Source organism: Olea europaea, chromosome 6 (genome assembly GCF_002742605.1).
Source record: "Olea europaea var. sylvestris chromosome 6, O_europaea_v1, whole genome shotgun sequence".
Lineage (NCBI taxonomy): Eukaryota > Viridiplantae > Streptophyta > Magnoliopsida > Lamiales > Oleaceae > Olea > Olea europaea.
Window position 1 is genome coordinate 26,638,221 of NC_036242.1, and position 14,818 is coordinate 26,653,038.

At 34.3% G+C, this 14,818-nt stretch overlaps 2 protein-coding genes across 2 annotated transcripts; one reads left to right on the plus strand and one right to left on the minus strand.

The window, feature by feature from the left end:
• Positions 1-2,744: 2,744 nt before the first annotated feature.
• On the plus strand, positions 2,745-3,445 carry LOC111395330 (peptide methionine sulfoxide reductase-like). The gene is made up of 2 exons (XM_023021313.1): positions 2,745-2,822; positions 2,888-3,445. The coding sequence occupies exons 1-2, from the start codon at positions 2,745-2,747 to the stop codon at positions 3,191-3,193; spliced, it is 384 nt and encodes a 127-aa protein (XP_022877081.1). The 3' UTR covers positions 3,194-3,445.
• A 1,064-nt stretch (positions 3,446-4,509) lies between these two features.
• On the minus strand, positions 4,510-10,020 carry LOC111396291 (protein ABHD17B-like). The gene is made up of 5 exons (XM_023022677.1): positions 9,567-10,020; positions 5,906-5,942; positions 5,570-5,806; positions 5,386-5,433; positions 4,510-5,088 (listed from the first exon to the last, which is right to left on the minus strand). Exons 1-5 carry the CDS (start codon positions 9,866-9,868, stop codon positions 4,597-4,599), a joined length of 1,116 nt encoding a protein of 371 aa, XP_022878445.1. The 5' UTR covers positions 9,869-10,020; the 3' UTR covers positions 4,510-4,596.
• Positions 10,021-14,818: the final 4,798 nt, after the last annotated feature.

The window sequence follows — 14,818 nt, forward strand, 5'->3', positions numbered from 1 at the left end:
CTTGTTGAACATTCTCTCCATTTAATTTAACTCCATTATTCTGACCGATTGTTCTGGCCTTTCATTCCTCAATTCTACCTCTTCATTATGGATTTTGAACTTGATGCAACCCTGCCCAAAGGAAAAAACAATAGGGCCAAATTGGCTCATCCAGTTAACTCCCAATACCATATCACTGTCCCCCAATTTTAAAGTCCATAGATGAAATTGGAATTCCCAGTTCTGTACCCTCCACACCAGTATTGGCATACAGTTTCACTTTCAATCTTATCCCATTGGTCACCCTCACTACCATCACGTTGGACTCATCAGTGGGCAAGTTCAATTACTTGACTAGTTTCTCATCTACAAAGCTGAGTGCTTCCACTATCATTGAGGATAGAAATTTTTCTTCCCTTGATCACTCCTGGAACTCTAATAGCTTTATGCTTGGGATTTCTGGCCAATGCACTGATTGAAATCTCCATAACTTCCTTACACCCCTGTTCTTCATCACAGTCAGGATCCTTGGCTTTATTAGGATCAGTCTCCTCATCCTCACCCACTAATATGAAGTTTAAGGACCTATTCTTGCAGATATGGCCTATGGTGTACTTTTCATCGCATTTGTAACATAGAACCAAATTGCTCTTAGTTTATAAGTCTGTGGGTGTAATGGTTCTGTAATTGTCGGTTGTTCTATTAGTTTTGAGACCTGATTCTGCAGGTTTCACTTCATCAGGTGGTCTGATAGGATGAGAGCTCCATCTGTTTGGAGTAGGTACAAAACTCTTAGGTTTTTGAAACTTATCGATGGCCATAATAGTGGACTCCTGGAGGCTTGCCACTTCAAAAGCCTTGGCTAATGTATCTGGCTTCATCATCTTCACCATAGATTTGATTTCCCCCTTCAAGCCACTTGTGAAAACAAACTGTAATAAGATTCAGGAACATGTGGTAAGGAAACCATCACTTAGGCCTTTAATTCCTCAAATCTTTCCTGGTATTCTGCCATGGATCCTACCTGCTCGATTTTACTAAATGGTTCTACTACTTCCTCTCCTGTGTTATCCGCAAACCTCTGGCATAACTCTACAGAAAATACATTCCAGTCCACATTTGGATGGCTTGCAATAAAACCATAGAAACAGATATCCACCTTTCCTTTCAAATACATTTCAGCAATTCCCAATTTAAGGTTGTCAGCCACCTGGTGGAGTTGGAAATACTTCCCAGCCTTCCTCAGCCATTCCCTAGGCCCCTCTCTTCCAAAATGAGGAAAGTCGATTTTGGGTAGTTTAGCATTTCCTCTGTATTCGCCCCATATACGACTTCCACTCTCCAGCTCATCAGATCCTTGTAGAGTTAGCCCACTCTCGGATCTCGTGTTTGTGGTAGCCTCCTCTACTCCTTTGTTCTTTTGGTCTGCTCTCAAATCGGATGTCAATTGTGCCACCATATTCACCAGTTTCTCATATTTTAGGTTCATGTCTAGAACTACACTCTCCATTTTCTCCTGTCTGTGCCCAAATACTTGTAGACTTCGATCTGTGGAATCTAACTTCCCCTCCAGCCTATTGGTAATTGCCATGAATGCAGTTCTCAAATTGGCTATTCCAAACCAGTTTTATTCAGATGACATCAACCAACTTAGCTCTAGTATCCATGATTTCACTTACCCAGTTACTCAGTTGCCCTTATACCAATTTGTCACGGCTTAAACTCAAACCAAAGCTTCACTACAACTGCAACACAGAAATGGACTCTGCCCAGATGATTTTAACTGTAACTCAACCAAATTAAGAAGAAAATAGAATATGTGGTGGGAGAAATTAGAAAATAAGAAGAACAAGACAAGGATAACTGATGAATCTCTCAACAAATTTTTACTGAAATGTCGGATGAAAAAACTGAAATGCAATTCGCACCATTTCTGTATCTATAGTGTTTCTAAAAAACCGTGCTTTTAACTCCAGCAATAACCAAAAACATTAACTAATTTATTGAAATTTCAATTAAACCAAAACGATACTGCACAACTTACACCAAATGACGTCGCACACATATGGATTTCTGATATTATAGTTGGCTCCCTCCTTTCTTCCTTCTTCTCCCTTCTTTCTTCTAGTTCTGAATCCTTTCCTTCCCCAATTGCTCTCCACATGACATTAGATTGTTTCAAATTATTGAAACCCTTGCATCCATAAACTTATTTTCATGTAATTATTTTCAGTGAACAGGAAAATTACAGTGAATCCCCACCTCGTATTTATGGCAATTCTCTGTATAAGAATGGCTTTTCACAGTATGAAAATTACAGGAAACCCTAGCATCCATAATCTTACTTTCATGTAATTATTTTCTTGTTGGGTGCTGCTGCAACCAGTTGTGGTATTAGGGCAGCACTTTCGAGTATATATTTTATTTAGTACCTGGATCAATTGCAACTCACTTCCTTTTCAGTTTCGAGTACGTATTTTACTTAGTACCTGGATCAATTGCACCTCACTTCCTTTGTGAAAAATAATTTGCAACTTCATTATCGCAGAATCATGAAATTGACATTGCTAAAGTTCAAGGAAATAACATATTCTATACTTCGTTTTGGATTAATTCTTGAGTTAACACCGCGTGCCCCTAGGTGCAGGGTTTCCCACTTCCCGACTGTTTTATTGATATTAGCAAGAGATTACAATAGGGAGGGGACAAAACCGTGTTTTTGTTTGACTCCTAAGATAATTGGGCTTGTAGACTGAATCTCGCATATGTTGTTATTTTATTATAACAGCAATCCCTTATCAGCACTTACTCGACAACGAAAGGGGGAACATTGCGCCTTAACCGTAAGAATAGTTTTTAACACAATAAGATCTTGAGATATCTTTGTTTCATATTTATTTTTATGTAGATAGGCTTAGTGGTGGTAATGAATTACCAAGTTAAATGCATTTTTCCACAGGGAAATGATGTGGGGGCTCAATACCGGTCTGGAATATACTACTACAATGAGATTCAGGCTCAGTTGGCACGTGAATCACTGGAAGCAAAGCAGAATGAATTCCCGAATAAGAGGATTGTCACTGAAATTCTTCCTGCAAAGAAATTTTATCGAGCAGAAGAGTACCACCAGCAATACCTGGAGAAGGGTGGAGGCCAAGGTCTGAAACAGTCAGCTGCTAAAGGGTGCACTGACCCAATCAGATGCTACGGTTAATGCAACAAGCTGGCAAGGTCACCCCATTCCTATGTTCTTCCATGAAATATGCCTAGTTTATGGTCTTTTTTAATTCTGTATATCGTGATATGAGAATTATGCTTTGAAAATTTAATGTTTTGTGTCTGTCCTACATTTTATGTTTATGCTGATGGTGTAAGTGCTGATAGTCAGCGTAAAAGATTGTGGTAATGAATGTATGCTGGAAACATACAGAGGGGTTATATGAATAAATTGTTGCATTGACAACTATATCATGATAACATGGAAAATGAACACATCGAAAGATAATAACTATGGGGCTTATCGGTCTTCTCTTTAGCCCATCAGTCTACTGTATACATATCTTCGTACCTCAGCTTCATCAGATATCTGTGAGCTGATCAAATTTAATCATCAGTCATCAAACACGTGAGCTCATCAGCTTACTGTTTAGATTATCAGTCCATATAGCTTGTCCTCATCTTACTAGTTGTGAATTGATCAGCTTTAAATCAAGTAGCAAGCAAGCCTTATCGACAGGGAGCTCATTAACTATATCTGATGCAGGAGCAAGAGTCCATTTTTCCAAACCCTTTTGTACTAGTATTCTTAGATAAATTTCTATTTGCACTCTAATTTTGTACCTCTTCTAGTCCAGGGATGGTTTCTTAATGGGAATTTCGCAATTAACTTCTAGTTTCTAATGCATTAACGTCAAAACTCTTCAATAGTCAATATAACCTTCAATTGCTGTTGTTCCCAATATTGATCTACAAAAAAAGGCGACATCGAGGTTGCCTAGGGGAGGCCTTCCGACTTTCTAGTCAGCCGAGCATTATGCATATAATACACATAAGAGAGTTATCAGTCATGCTATATGATATAAAGTGAATATTGTGTGTTGATTGTATCGGATGATTTTTAAAAGTCACAAGGGTCTCTTCACATATTTCTCTTGGAACATATTTGGTGAGATGAGTTTATTTTCCATTAATCAAGTCTTACTGCTAAATTCACTCTAAATTGGTTTCCTCATCAACGAAGTCTTACAACAAGAAGGAAAAAGTCACACTGCAATAACTAGCACGGAAAAAGATTTACTTTACAATCACATCTTTCCCTAAAAGCTCCAAGTCTTATAGAAAAAGCAATTCATTTATTTCATATTTATACTCTCTAAAAAATCTTTCAAGGACAGGTTCACTGATCAATTCGCAACTAGTGTGGGTTTTTCAAGCATGTTTCGATAAAATACAATCTTTCAAGGACAGGTTCGCTGATCAATTCGCAACTAGTGTGTGTTTTTCATGCATGACTCGATAAAATAACTTCAATCATAATTAGATGCTTTCCTAATCCCTATTGCTTTCTTACCTCCAATTAACAAATTGCACAACAATAGCACAGAAACAAATAGAGTTTTACACGGCTCGTATTCTATCCAGCCAATCCACACTCTTGCGTGCTTTCTCGAGCTGATGATCAATACTCTTCCGAGACTTTTCGTGATATTCTACACTCCTCCGAGATCTTTCTCCATGGTCAGAATACATCCTCAACTTGGAAACCTTATCGTCATTATGGAATTTGTATTCATAATTCTTTAGTTTTTCAGGCCTATCAGTGCTCCGTCTGGGTTTCTCCCTCCGGTCAGTGCTCTTCCTTGGAGTCTCAAAACAATCAGTACTCCTTCGGGAATGTTCAGGCCGGTCTATGCTTCTCCTTGACGTGTTCCTCTGGGAGGGTGGTTTTTCGACTGTAGAAACAAACTTCTTTAGGTGCCTGAGATATTCAGGATACAGTTCTAAGTTACAGTGATTTCCTCCCTCGAGCCATAATGGTTCATACTTTTCTTGGCATAGTTCATAAAGTTGTTTCCCATGAGAACAATCTACAACATCATCAGAAGTGCCCTGCACAAAAATATGGTAAGTAGAAGTGAATAGTGAAAAATCAATGAGCCATATTTGAACTTTGGTTGCATATGAATGATGAAACCAACTAATATCAACACAAGGAAACATCAAGAACCGTACTGCAAGTATATAAGCTTGCTCGTGTTGAATAATGAGAATTCTATACAAATAATTTATATGGAAAACGCAGAAAATTCTCAACAGTAAAGTGTCCACTGGAGTAAAGATGTACATAATGTGAATAATTGCTCCATATTATTGCAAGAAGCAAGATATACCAAAATCTGCACTTACATGAATAACAAGAACTGGACATTTCACCAATGGGATTTTGTCTATATTCTGCATCACATCAACATGAAGAAACATTCAGTCAGGCAGGCATCAGGACACATCCACTTGAGAGCAAGGATAGTAAGAATGGTATTAGAAAGATATATAACCGGAAGAAACGTATACATCAGTAACCAAGCATTACCTTATAGATATCAAACCAGTATGAGCGTTTCACAGGATACATGACTCTTAAGCCTGACAGAATAGGACTGTGCAAAATAACAGCTCTTAGACGAGGCAATCGAGCTGCAAGATCTAAAGTAGGACCACTTCCAACAGATTGACCATAAAGAATGACGTCTTCTTGCTTGGCACCATAACTCTCTTCAAGACACTTGTACGCAGCTTCAATGTCTGCATAGGTATTATGCTCACTCGGCTGAAATACAGAAAACATACTAATTTCAACAGGCGCTCACAAACAACCCATCACTTAATAATACAAGGAGACTTCTATTGAAAAGTAACTTCCAATTACCTTTCCTGATGACTGCCCATAACCTGAGTAGTCATAGCTGCATAACAAATAAAAACAATTCATCTGTGAGTTTTAACTTGACAAGTTAGCCACCTATAAGGAAAGCATCATAAAAACAAAATGAACGTTTAGCTGATGTATGGTTTGCCCTCTATCTTGAACAAGGCAATGATTTTTCATATTTTCTATCCAAAAATATGTTTCAAAATCTGTGCACACCTTAATTAAAAAAAGGATACTATCGAACTACATGTCATCTGTGAAATATAAAAATAAAATAACAAACTCAAGATGTATTACAAAACTACTATTTTTGCATGCACAAACTAAGAAAAGGGAAATTTACGACTTCCAAACAGAAATTGCTGTCAATCATGATTGATTAACTGAGTGTTGAATTGGACCATTAAAACCTGTTCAAGACTACCAAATGCTCAGGGCATATGATAAAGATTACAAGACAACATTGAACACCTACTTTGTAGCTCAAGCTTATGTTTCATTAACTTTAGTTTAATTTTCTCAAGTCAAAAAAGGATCAGAATAATTACAAAAGCAGTAGGTTCGAAATATCTCTGAAATCATCATCAACACATCTCTTTTATGAAATAAATGTTAAGTGAGAAAACAATTTATGTTTGCATTATTACAGCCAAGTTTTGCAAGAGTGCTGCACTTAAAATCTAATATAGAAAGTTCATCAATTTCATTGTACAAAACATTCACCACTTGAATTTTGCACCTCTAAGATCAACCTTTATTTGTTGCATCAACTATCAGAGCTCTTAATTCGTTCATAAATCTGATATATATTAGCTTCACCTCTCATTAATCTACAATTTGCCTCTAAATTATAATCATAACTAAAATTATTTATGGTAATTTTCTACAATAAATTCTTCACAGGCCCACAAGCGAACAATTTGCAAACGTGCTTGCTTCAAACTTCTATTTCAACAACTAGATCAATTTTTTTGAGTCACATAACCTTAAATTAATGAGTTTTTCCACCACTAAAACGTTGATAATCAATTGTAGGCAGCAATTCCCACTTTCCCCATAATTTTAATGTTTTATCCTATTCAGTTTCAAGAGAAATGATATTGAGAAGGTTTCTGTTGCAGAATATGATAGTCAAATTATTTCATAGCATTTTAACCTGGAAAGCATTCAGAATAGGCTTTTTAGAGAAGGACAAGACACTTCAATTATGATGTTGTAGAGTTGCGAAATTAGTCTTGTGAATTGGATCAATGTGTTCCTAATGGTTGACATAGTATTCCACAAGAGATTTCAATCTAGAATACATCTATTAAGCATAACCCCATTCCTCAAAAATTTGAGATCTTTTTCATCACTCCTTTCGTCTCATTGCTAGATCTATTAGGAGATAAAAAGAAAATAGGTCCTTACCAACCATTATGAATGTTTCCAATTTGTAATTTCAATAAGTGCCTTATTGTTAGGAATCGTCACAAATAATTAGGTCTATTATATAATTCAATAATAATACTATCTAGCACCATTGTTGCTAGAATATCAGACTCAGTGGCATTATGTGATAGGCTCAATGAAAGATATAATTAAGGATCCGTTTGATTACATGGATGGAATTTGGATAAAACAAAAACGAATTTCAGGAAATTGAATTGCCTAAAACTTATTTTATTGATAATTTTCAATTAAATGTGTTTAATTCGTATAATTTTTCCCCTAAAAAATATTGAAATTTTGTATCTTTTGGTGTCCGTTTGGCTTTATTTTTCACGTAAATTATCAATTAAATGGATATAACTTGTTACAATTGTGGATAAAATTTATTTCCATTGTTACAAAAAAAAAAAAAAATAAAACCACCTGGAAATTGATTTCCCACCAAAACCTACAGAAAATCAATTTCCACAAATTCATGGAAAATGGGTCACGTGGGAAAACATTTTTCCAGGTAAAATTCTTGCAATCAAACATACCAAAATGGTGGAAAATGGAATTAGACATGGAAAATGTACCTATCAAACAGGCCCTAAGTGATTCATCCAATTGTACCTCTCATTTAACACCACATTAGTGCCACGTATACTTTTGTTTAACACCAATGATACTAAATAATATTACTCATAATTCAAACATTAACGTGCTATATTTAGCATACTGAAAATTTCTCTTCCAAATTCTCCCATTCTGGTCACTTATCTCTTTCTCCCTCTATATCTTTATTATTCTATGTCTCCGGTGTCCCGATTTGCAAGAAAATTTAATTTGGCATTCTATTTTCAACTAAGGGTTTTATCTCGTTTGCACACTAGTATACTTGTATGCCACTTACTCTAAGATCAGTGACACGAGGCAGTAATGTCTGAGATTATGCAGTTAACAGTTACAAACCTCTCAACATATCTAATGGATCTGTGAGACCAAGCATCGTATTTTTCTTCTCTTCAGATAGCTTTCCATGTGTTTCTATATTCTTAAAGGAAAAAATGTAAGCAATATCTTTACATTCTCACAAGACATGGTCAATGGTAACCAAAATTAGCTCATTAGACTAAAATACTAAGAATTGACTCTTGACTTATCAAACTTCTCTCACAATTAATAGAGCGAAGTTATGCGTCAGAACTGGTCACCTCCATTTGAAAAGCTGCAACTTCAATTTGTGTGGGATGGAGGGATCATGGGCTCATCATACTTCGTTTGAGAGGGACTAGGTAAGTCTAGGTCTTTGCTAGTTCTCTTTTCTAATGTCAAATTCATTTCTTTTTAGTTTTAGGGTATACATGTGCTTAAAGAGAACCGAGGCACATACCTGTTGCTGCAGGTGCATCTCAATAAGTCAAGATACAAGTTTCACAAATAACACTTGAAGCATCTGCTTTGAGCCTCTAAATGATAGCCTGACACGAGGCACATCTCAAGGCATAAGCTAGCAACATTCTAAATGAACGTATTCATGTGAAGTTAAAAGTCCATTGTCCATAATCTTCTTCGTAACACACAACTTAAAATAATCATACCCCAAAACCACCGAAGAGCATCGCTTACCAACCATAGTATAAGTTTCAAACACTTCGTATCCTCCACACCAGAAAACAAATCGCAAAATCAGTAAAAGTCAAAACACTATGATTTCATTCTCAAAATTACCCCTATACATCCCCACACCTTAGCCTCCAAAATAAGATAGAAATCTACATGTATAACATCAAAAACCCCGATGGGTGAAACCATCATAAAAACAACTTTTTTTAAAAAAGAAAAAAGAAAAGAAAGAAAGTAATTTTCTATGGGAAGATCCCGGCAATTGGTACCCATATAATCCAAACAGGTCAAAACCAATAAAATTTATATTATATAAAAACCTATAGATGCATACATAGCTTACCTCTTTTAAGTAATTATTATAATCTTCATTTACCTGAAATTAACAGTATCTGATAGACCTAGATTTACAAACACACTTCAAATCAATTTCACAACAAGTTATAAGAAAAATTCCGAAAAAGTTAACTAATAAAACAATAAAACAAAGAACCCATCAAAAGATATCCAACAATCAGCTCAAATTCACCGACAAAATATTCGCTTAAATTCAAATAGCTCACAACCAAAACCCTTTCTCCAAAATTCCCATTATATTCACAAAGAAATCAAGTTTAATTACCCCATGAGGTTGACTCTCAAGTGGATGCTGAGCTCTATAAATAGCTCATACATCTGCCCAATATCCGCCGCGTTGCCGTGGGAGTAAAGCAGTGTGGAGGCAGCCATGGGGTAGCGGATGTACATGGCCACAATTTCCGTGCCCCGCCGCGTCGGTAGCTTCAAAACGTCGACGTTTTCACGGTGCGTGAAATTGTCCAGCAGCAGCAGCCCAGTCGTCTCGTGTGTAATTAGCTTATAACTTGGTGGGCTCGGTGGGAAAAATGCTAGCTTTGCTGCCATTGATGACGTCACCCCTCCCATCTCTCCCTATCTACTGGTTTTGCTTCTGTGTCATCAAACTGTATCCAATTAATGCGTGTGCTGCAGTGTGTGAATTGGGAATACCGAAGAAGAAGGAAGATGCGGAGAGGGAGGCGGAGAGAGAGAGAGAGCTGTTGGGTAATTTATTAGTAATTTTTTTATCCACAGGCCACATTTCAATTATTTCAGAGTATCCATACTGATCTGTAATAAAAATTTGATACTGATTTTCATTTTTTGATCATAAAAATAAAAAAAATATAATAGTTATTCATTCCAAAAAATTACTATATTTGTCTTTTTATCTCTAATATGGATCTCATAACGACTATATTTTTCATTCTCTTTCTTAAAAAAATGAAAATCAAACAGGTTCATAATATATAAAATTGTAGGGAAAATTGCAGCAGACACATCAAACCTTTGAAACATTAGTAAATTTTTTTCAAACTTTTGATTTGTCGCAAGCGGCACCCTTAATATTTTCAAACGTTACAAGTAAAACCCTTTTGGATGGTTTCCATCCACAATTTCAAAAGTTAATAACAAATTTAACTTTGACAATATTTTTAATATTTTAAAAAAAAGTAAAAGAGTAAATTTTCATTTATCACATTAAATAATAATTAAATTAAAAAATATGAAATTAAAAAACACAACCCATGTCTTTTTCCTCTCACCCAACCACTACCTCAAATCCAAGATCAGCTGACGATCGGAACGGATGAACAGATTGGCCTCGGCTGCTTTTTTTTTTTTTTTTTTAACAAATTAAATATCTCTTCTTGCATTCTGAATTTACGGGGAACTCTATCTTCCTTTTTTGTTGATTCGAATTGTAAACTCCACCAAATTAAGGGATTTATATATATCCTCCAGACTATTTTTTCCATGCACATATATATTAAATTTACCAGAGGAAAAGGAAATTTAGTCAAGAGACACGCCATTGCTGCAGGAAGAAGTATATCTATAGACGTGATGTCTAGGGGCTAAAATGCAAAATTAGCTCTTTATCGAAGGGAGAGGCGCAAACAGAACTTGTGAAAAATTAAACAATACATGTATCTCTGATTTGATAATGGCAGGGAGCGTAATCCCAGTTTTGCTCCTATTTCCATCCACAATTTCGATTGTAGCTGATCTTGGATTTGAGTTGGTGGTGAGGTGGGGTGAGAGGAAGAAGAGAGGGAGTTGTGTGTGTGTGTGTGTGTGTTTTTTTTTTTATTATTTAATATGATAAATGAAAATTTACTCTTTTATCTTTTTTAAAATATTAAAAATGTTTTTTAAAATTAAATTTTTGGTCAACTAACATAATTGTGAATGGAAACCGTTTAAAAAGGTTTTACCAGCAATGTTTGAAAAGGTTAAGGGTGACGACTCCAACAAATCAAATTTTGGAAAAAGACTGTAAATGTTTTAAAGATTTGAAACTTCTGCTGCATTTTTCCCAAAATTGTATGTCCCATAATAATAATAATCAAGAGAATGATTGAACGATTGGTGAATTAATTTAGATAATGAGACTGAATAGGGGTTGAAATTGATAGAAAATGAAACAAGTAAAGGAATTTGAAATTGATAAATAATCATACAAAAAATTTAATTTTAGAATTACGTGGAAAATAATTATATATTTAATTGTTATCTTTCTCGTAGTCAATTTGGCCCCAAGTTAGGCTCGACATTATATTGAATCGAGACAAATAAAAGTTGATCTTGCTCATCTCAAGGGCATGATAGTCTAAAAAAATGTCCCTTCATGTAAAGAAAATAATTAACTTCTAATCAATTTTCCTTTGCCAAACATAAAAAGATAAGAAAGCTAGTGAGCAATAATTGCCTTTAAGCACAATAATTTGAATAATGTAAAATGTGTAATGACTAGTGTGTCACTGTCACATTTTTTTATCTAATTAAAAATCATATTAAATTTATGAATTATGTTATTTGTAAGTCGGGTTTCTCTATCAGCATCAACGCGACAGTGGAATAATTGATACGTTCTCTTGTAAATTTGGTAATATGGCCTTTATTGACACACACTGCTTATGAGAAAGACGAGTAGCATTACTCATAAATTTGAAGTACAACTTAATTCATTGAAGAATATTATTACACTGACACACTACTACTACTACATGAATTGTTTTTCAATAAGTACAACTTACAAAAATAGTTCCGAATTTATAGAAAAAAAAATGCGGTTATCTTACTACCACAAATGTGATGTGTAAACACTGTTTTACATATAACATTATTCTTTAACACTGTATTACATTTAACATTATTCTTTATTCTAGTTCAAATATGTACTTTAATTCTACTTCTCTAATTTAAAGAAAATGGAAGAAATTCTTACTAATTATTAAGTTTTGGAATAAGTCGGTCCATCAATAAGTATTCATTTTAATTTTGAAGTTTATAAATAAGATCTGATTTCTAGTTATATCTCAATTATGAATAAATCAACAAATGATTTAGCCCTTGATTGGTGAAGAATAAATCAGATTTTTAATAGATTTGTTAAAAGTTAATGAAATATGTGATTGAAATGTTGTGAGTCATATAAAAGACATGGTTAACATTAATTGTTGACTTTAATTTTAAATTATAATTTAATTAAGAGTTTTACTACACGTATACCCCTCATGTGAAGAGAGTGTACATCGAAATGTCAATCTCGATGTACAAATAATATTTTTCTTTAATTTTAGTCTAGATCAAACAGGGGCTTAATTAGTCTAATCGTCTCCAATTTCAAGCTACAATTTTTAACTTTTTATGAAGGGTAAATCTCGAGTTACCTAAGTATAAAAATAATAATAAAATATTAAAGTTTGAAAAGTTCAAAAAAGTGATTTTACATCTTTAAAGGTCAAAAAACACTAGCCTACTCATAAGTGGTCAAATTACTACACAAACCAAAGATTTGGAAGCATATTATGGGTCGGTGCTGAGGCAAAAGCTGGGCAATGCCAATCATATGTCTTGTTAGTATGTTTGTCCCACCCCAACCTAATTTTAAGGGAATGGGAGTGATTGGTTTGAGGTGAAGGGTTTGGATTAAAATTTTAAATTAAACTTAATAATTACTTTTAATCACATTTTATAAGATTCATAACTTCTGAATAATTTATTTCATTAACTTTTATCAAAATTTATTAAAAATTTGATTTTGATCTACACCAAATAAGGATCTCGTCCTTTCCCGTGCCCCAATCTTGGGGGTGAATACGGGGGTGAGAGATGCAATGTGCAAATATCATCAACATTAACATAATATATTCGTCCCCACAACGTAAGACTAATGATTTTATATGGAGACCTTAATCATTCCTTATTGTTAATGTATTAGAACATGGGAATGGGGGTAGGTTAATTATCTCTGCTTTTGGTGTTGATTATTTTTAACGTATATCATTGAGGGATGTTTGAAGCTTTTTGTGTTGTTGACTTAAAACATGATTTTAGGTCTTTTTGAATCCTTTTTTAAAAGTGATACGTTCGAGTTTAAGAGTTTTCAGAAGAAATCAATTCATTGTGGCTTTTTTAGGAAAAATTGTAGAAGCAGAATTATAAGTTCTACTAAAACAAGCCTAAGTTTCACCAACTGTCATCGAAAGTTGTAAGTAATTTCAAATTAATCGCTAAAATATTTTCTATTGAAGTTTATAACTATTTTATAGATGATGATTCGATTAAAAATTGATGTATAATCCGATTTGTCCTTGTTAATTTTCAAAGTGGATTAAATGAAGTTAATCCACCGATGACCAAACTCAATTAACACAATATGTTTCCAAATTCATCTTTTATTTTAAAGACGCAACTCTAACTTTAACCTACTAAACGAGTTGGCCATTACCATTTGTCCACACGTCAAAATTAATAGCAGTACGTCAAATTACACGTTTGTTTGATTGGCTCTTTTTTTTTTTTTTTTGGTTTAAACCAAGCAACCATTTGTGAAACCTTTTCAAGCTTAGGTGATTAAAAAATACTTTAATAATCGTTTTAAAATTTCTTACAAACTTCCATAAATGAAATCAACTCTATGCATAAATTTAACAATCGTATTATACATCCAGGCTCAAATTCAAATGGGACACCTGTTGACGCATAATTGGATAGTTTGAAAAAAAAAAAACCCAATTATTTTTTAATGCATTAGTTTGTCTATTCACTCCCTGTTTTTAAGCTTGACTAAGTGACTTTATTCTAAATTTAGTAGTTTACAAAAGAGCAATACAACTAGTTATATCAATGTTAAATTTTTGAAGTAAAATTCTTCCGAGCCAAACATCCTCGAAATATGGCTCTTTTTCAGAATACTTGTAACATGTAGGGCCCAGTTTGCTTCCTTAGGCTTCACGAACATTTTTTGCAAAGTCAAATTTATCTCTTATGAACTGTTTTTTTATGCATATCCAAACATGTAATCAAAATCACAAACCAACGTATTCTTATTTTTGTCAAGTTGGAACGCTCTTTTTAGCTTTTTACAGTCCTAAATAATTTCATTCTCCAAAGTAACGTCTCCGAAGGCTTGGGCCCAATATGAGTGGGTTCAGCCCAATTTACATAGTAGAAATTAAACCACATACATTATTTTTAATAAATATTCAAACTTTAAAAGTAAATTGTAGAGGAAATTACACAATAGGAGGGGTTTAAACATCAAAATTCAAAAATCATGGCTGAAGTTTCATTATGCAAAATTCAGGTATTGATTTAATAATTTAAATATTAATTTCACCAAATTCAATTTCCAATCCCTAATATTTTTTCTCATCTTTCTCTCTCTACCGTCTTCTCTCTCTCCCCTTATTCTCTCCCTTTTTTCATCACAAAACACGGCGATGGCGGCAAGGTTCATAACGGCGACGGCGGCGACGCATTGAGTCAACCTTACGATCCTTACAGGCGGTGATTTTGTTTTTTTTT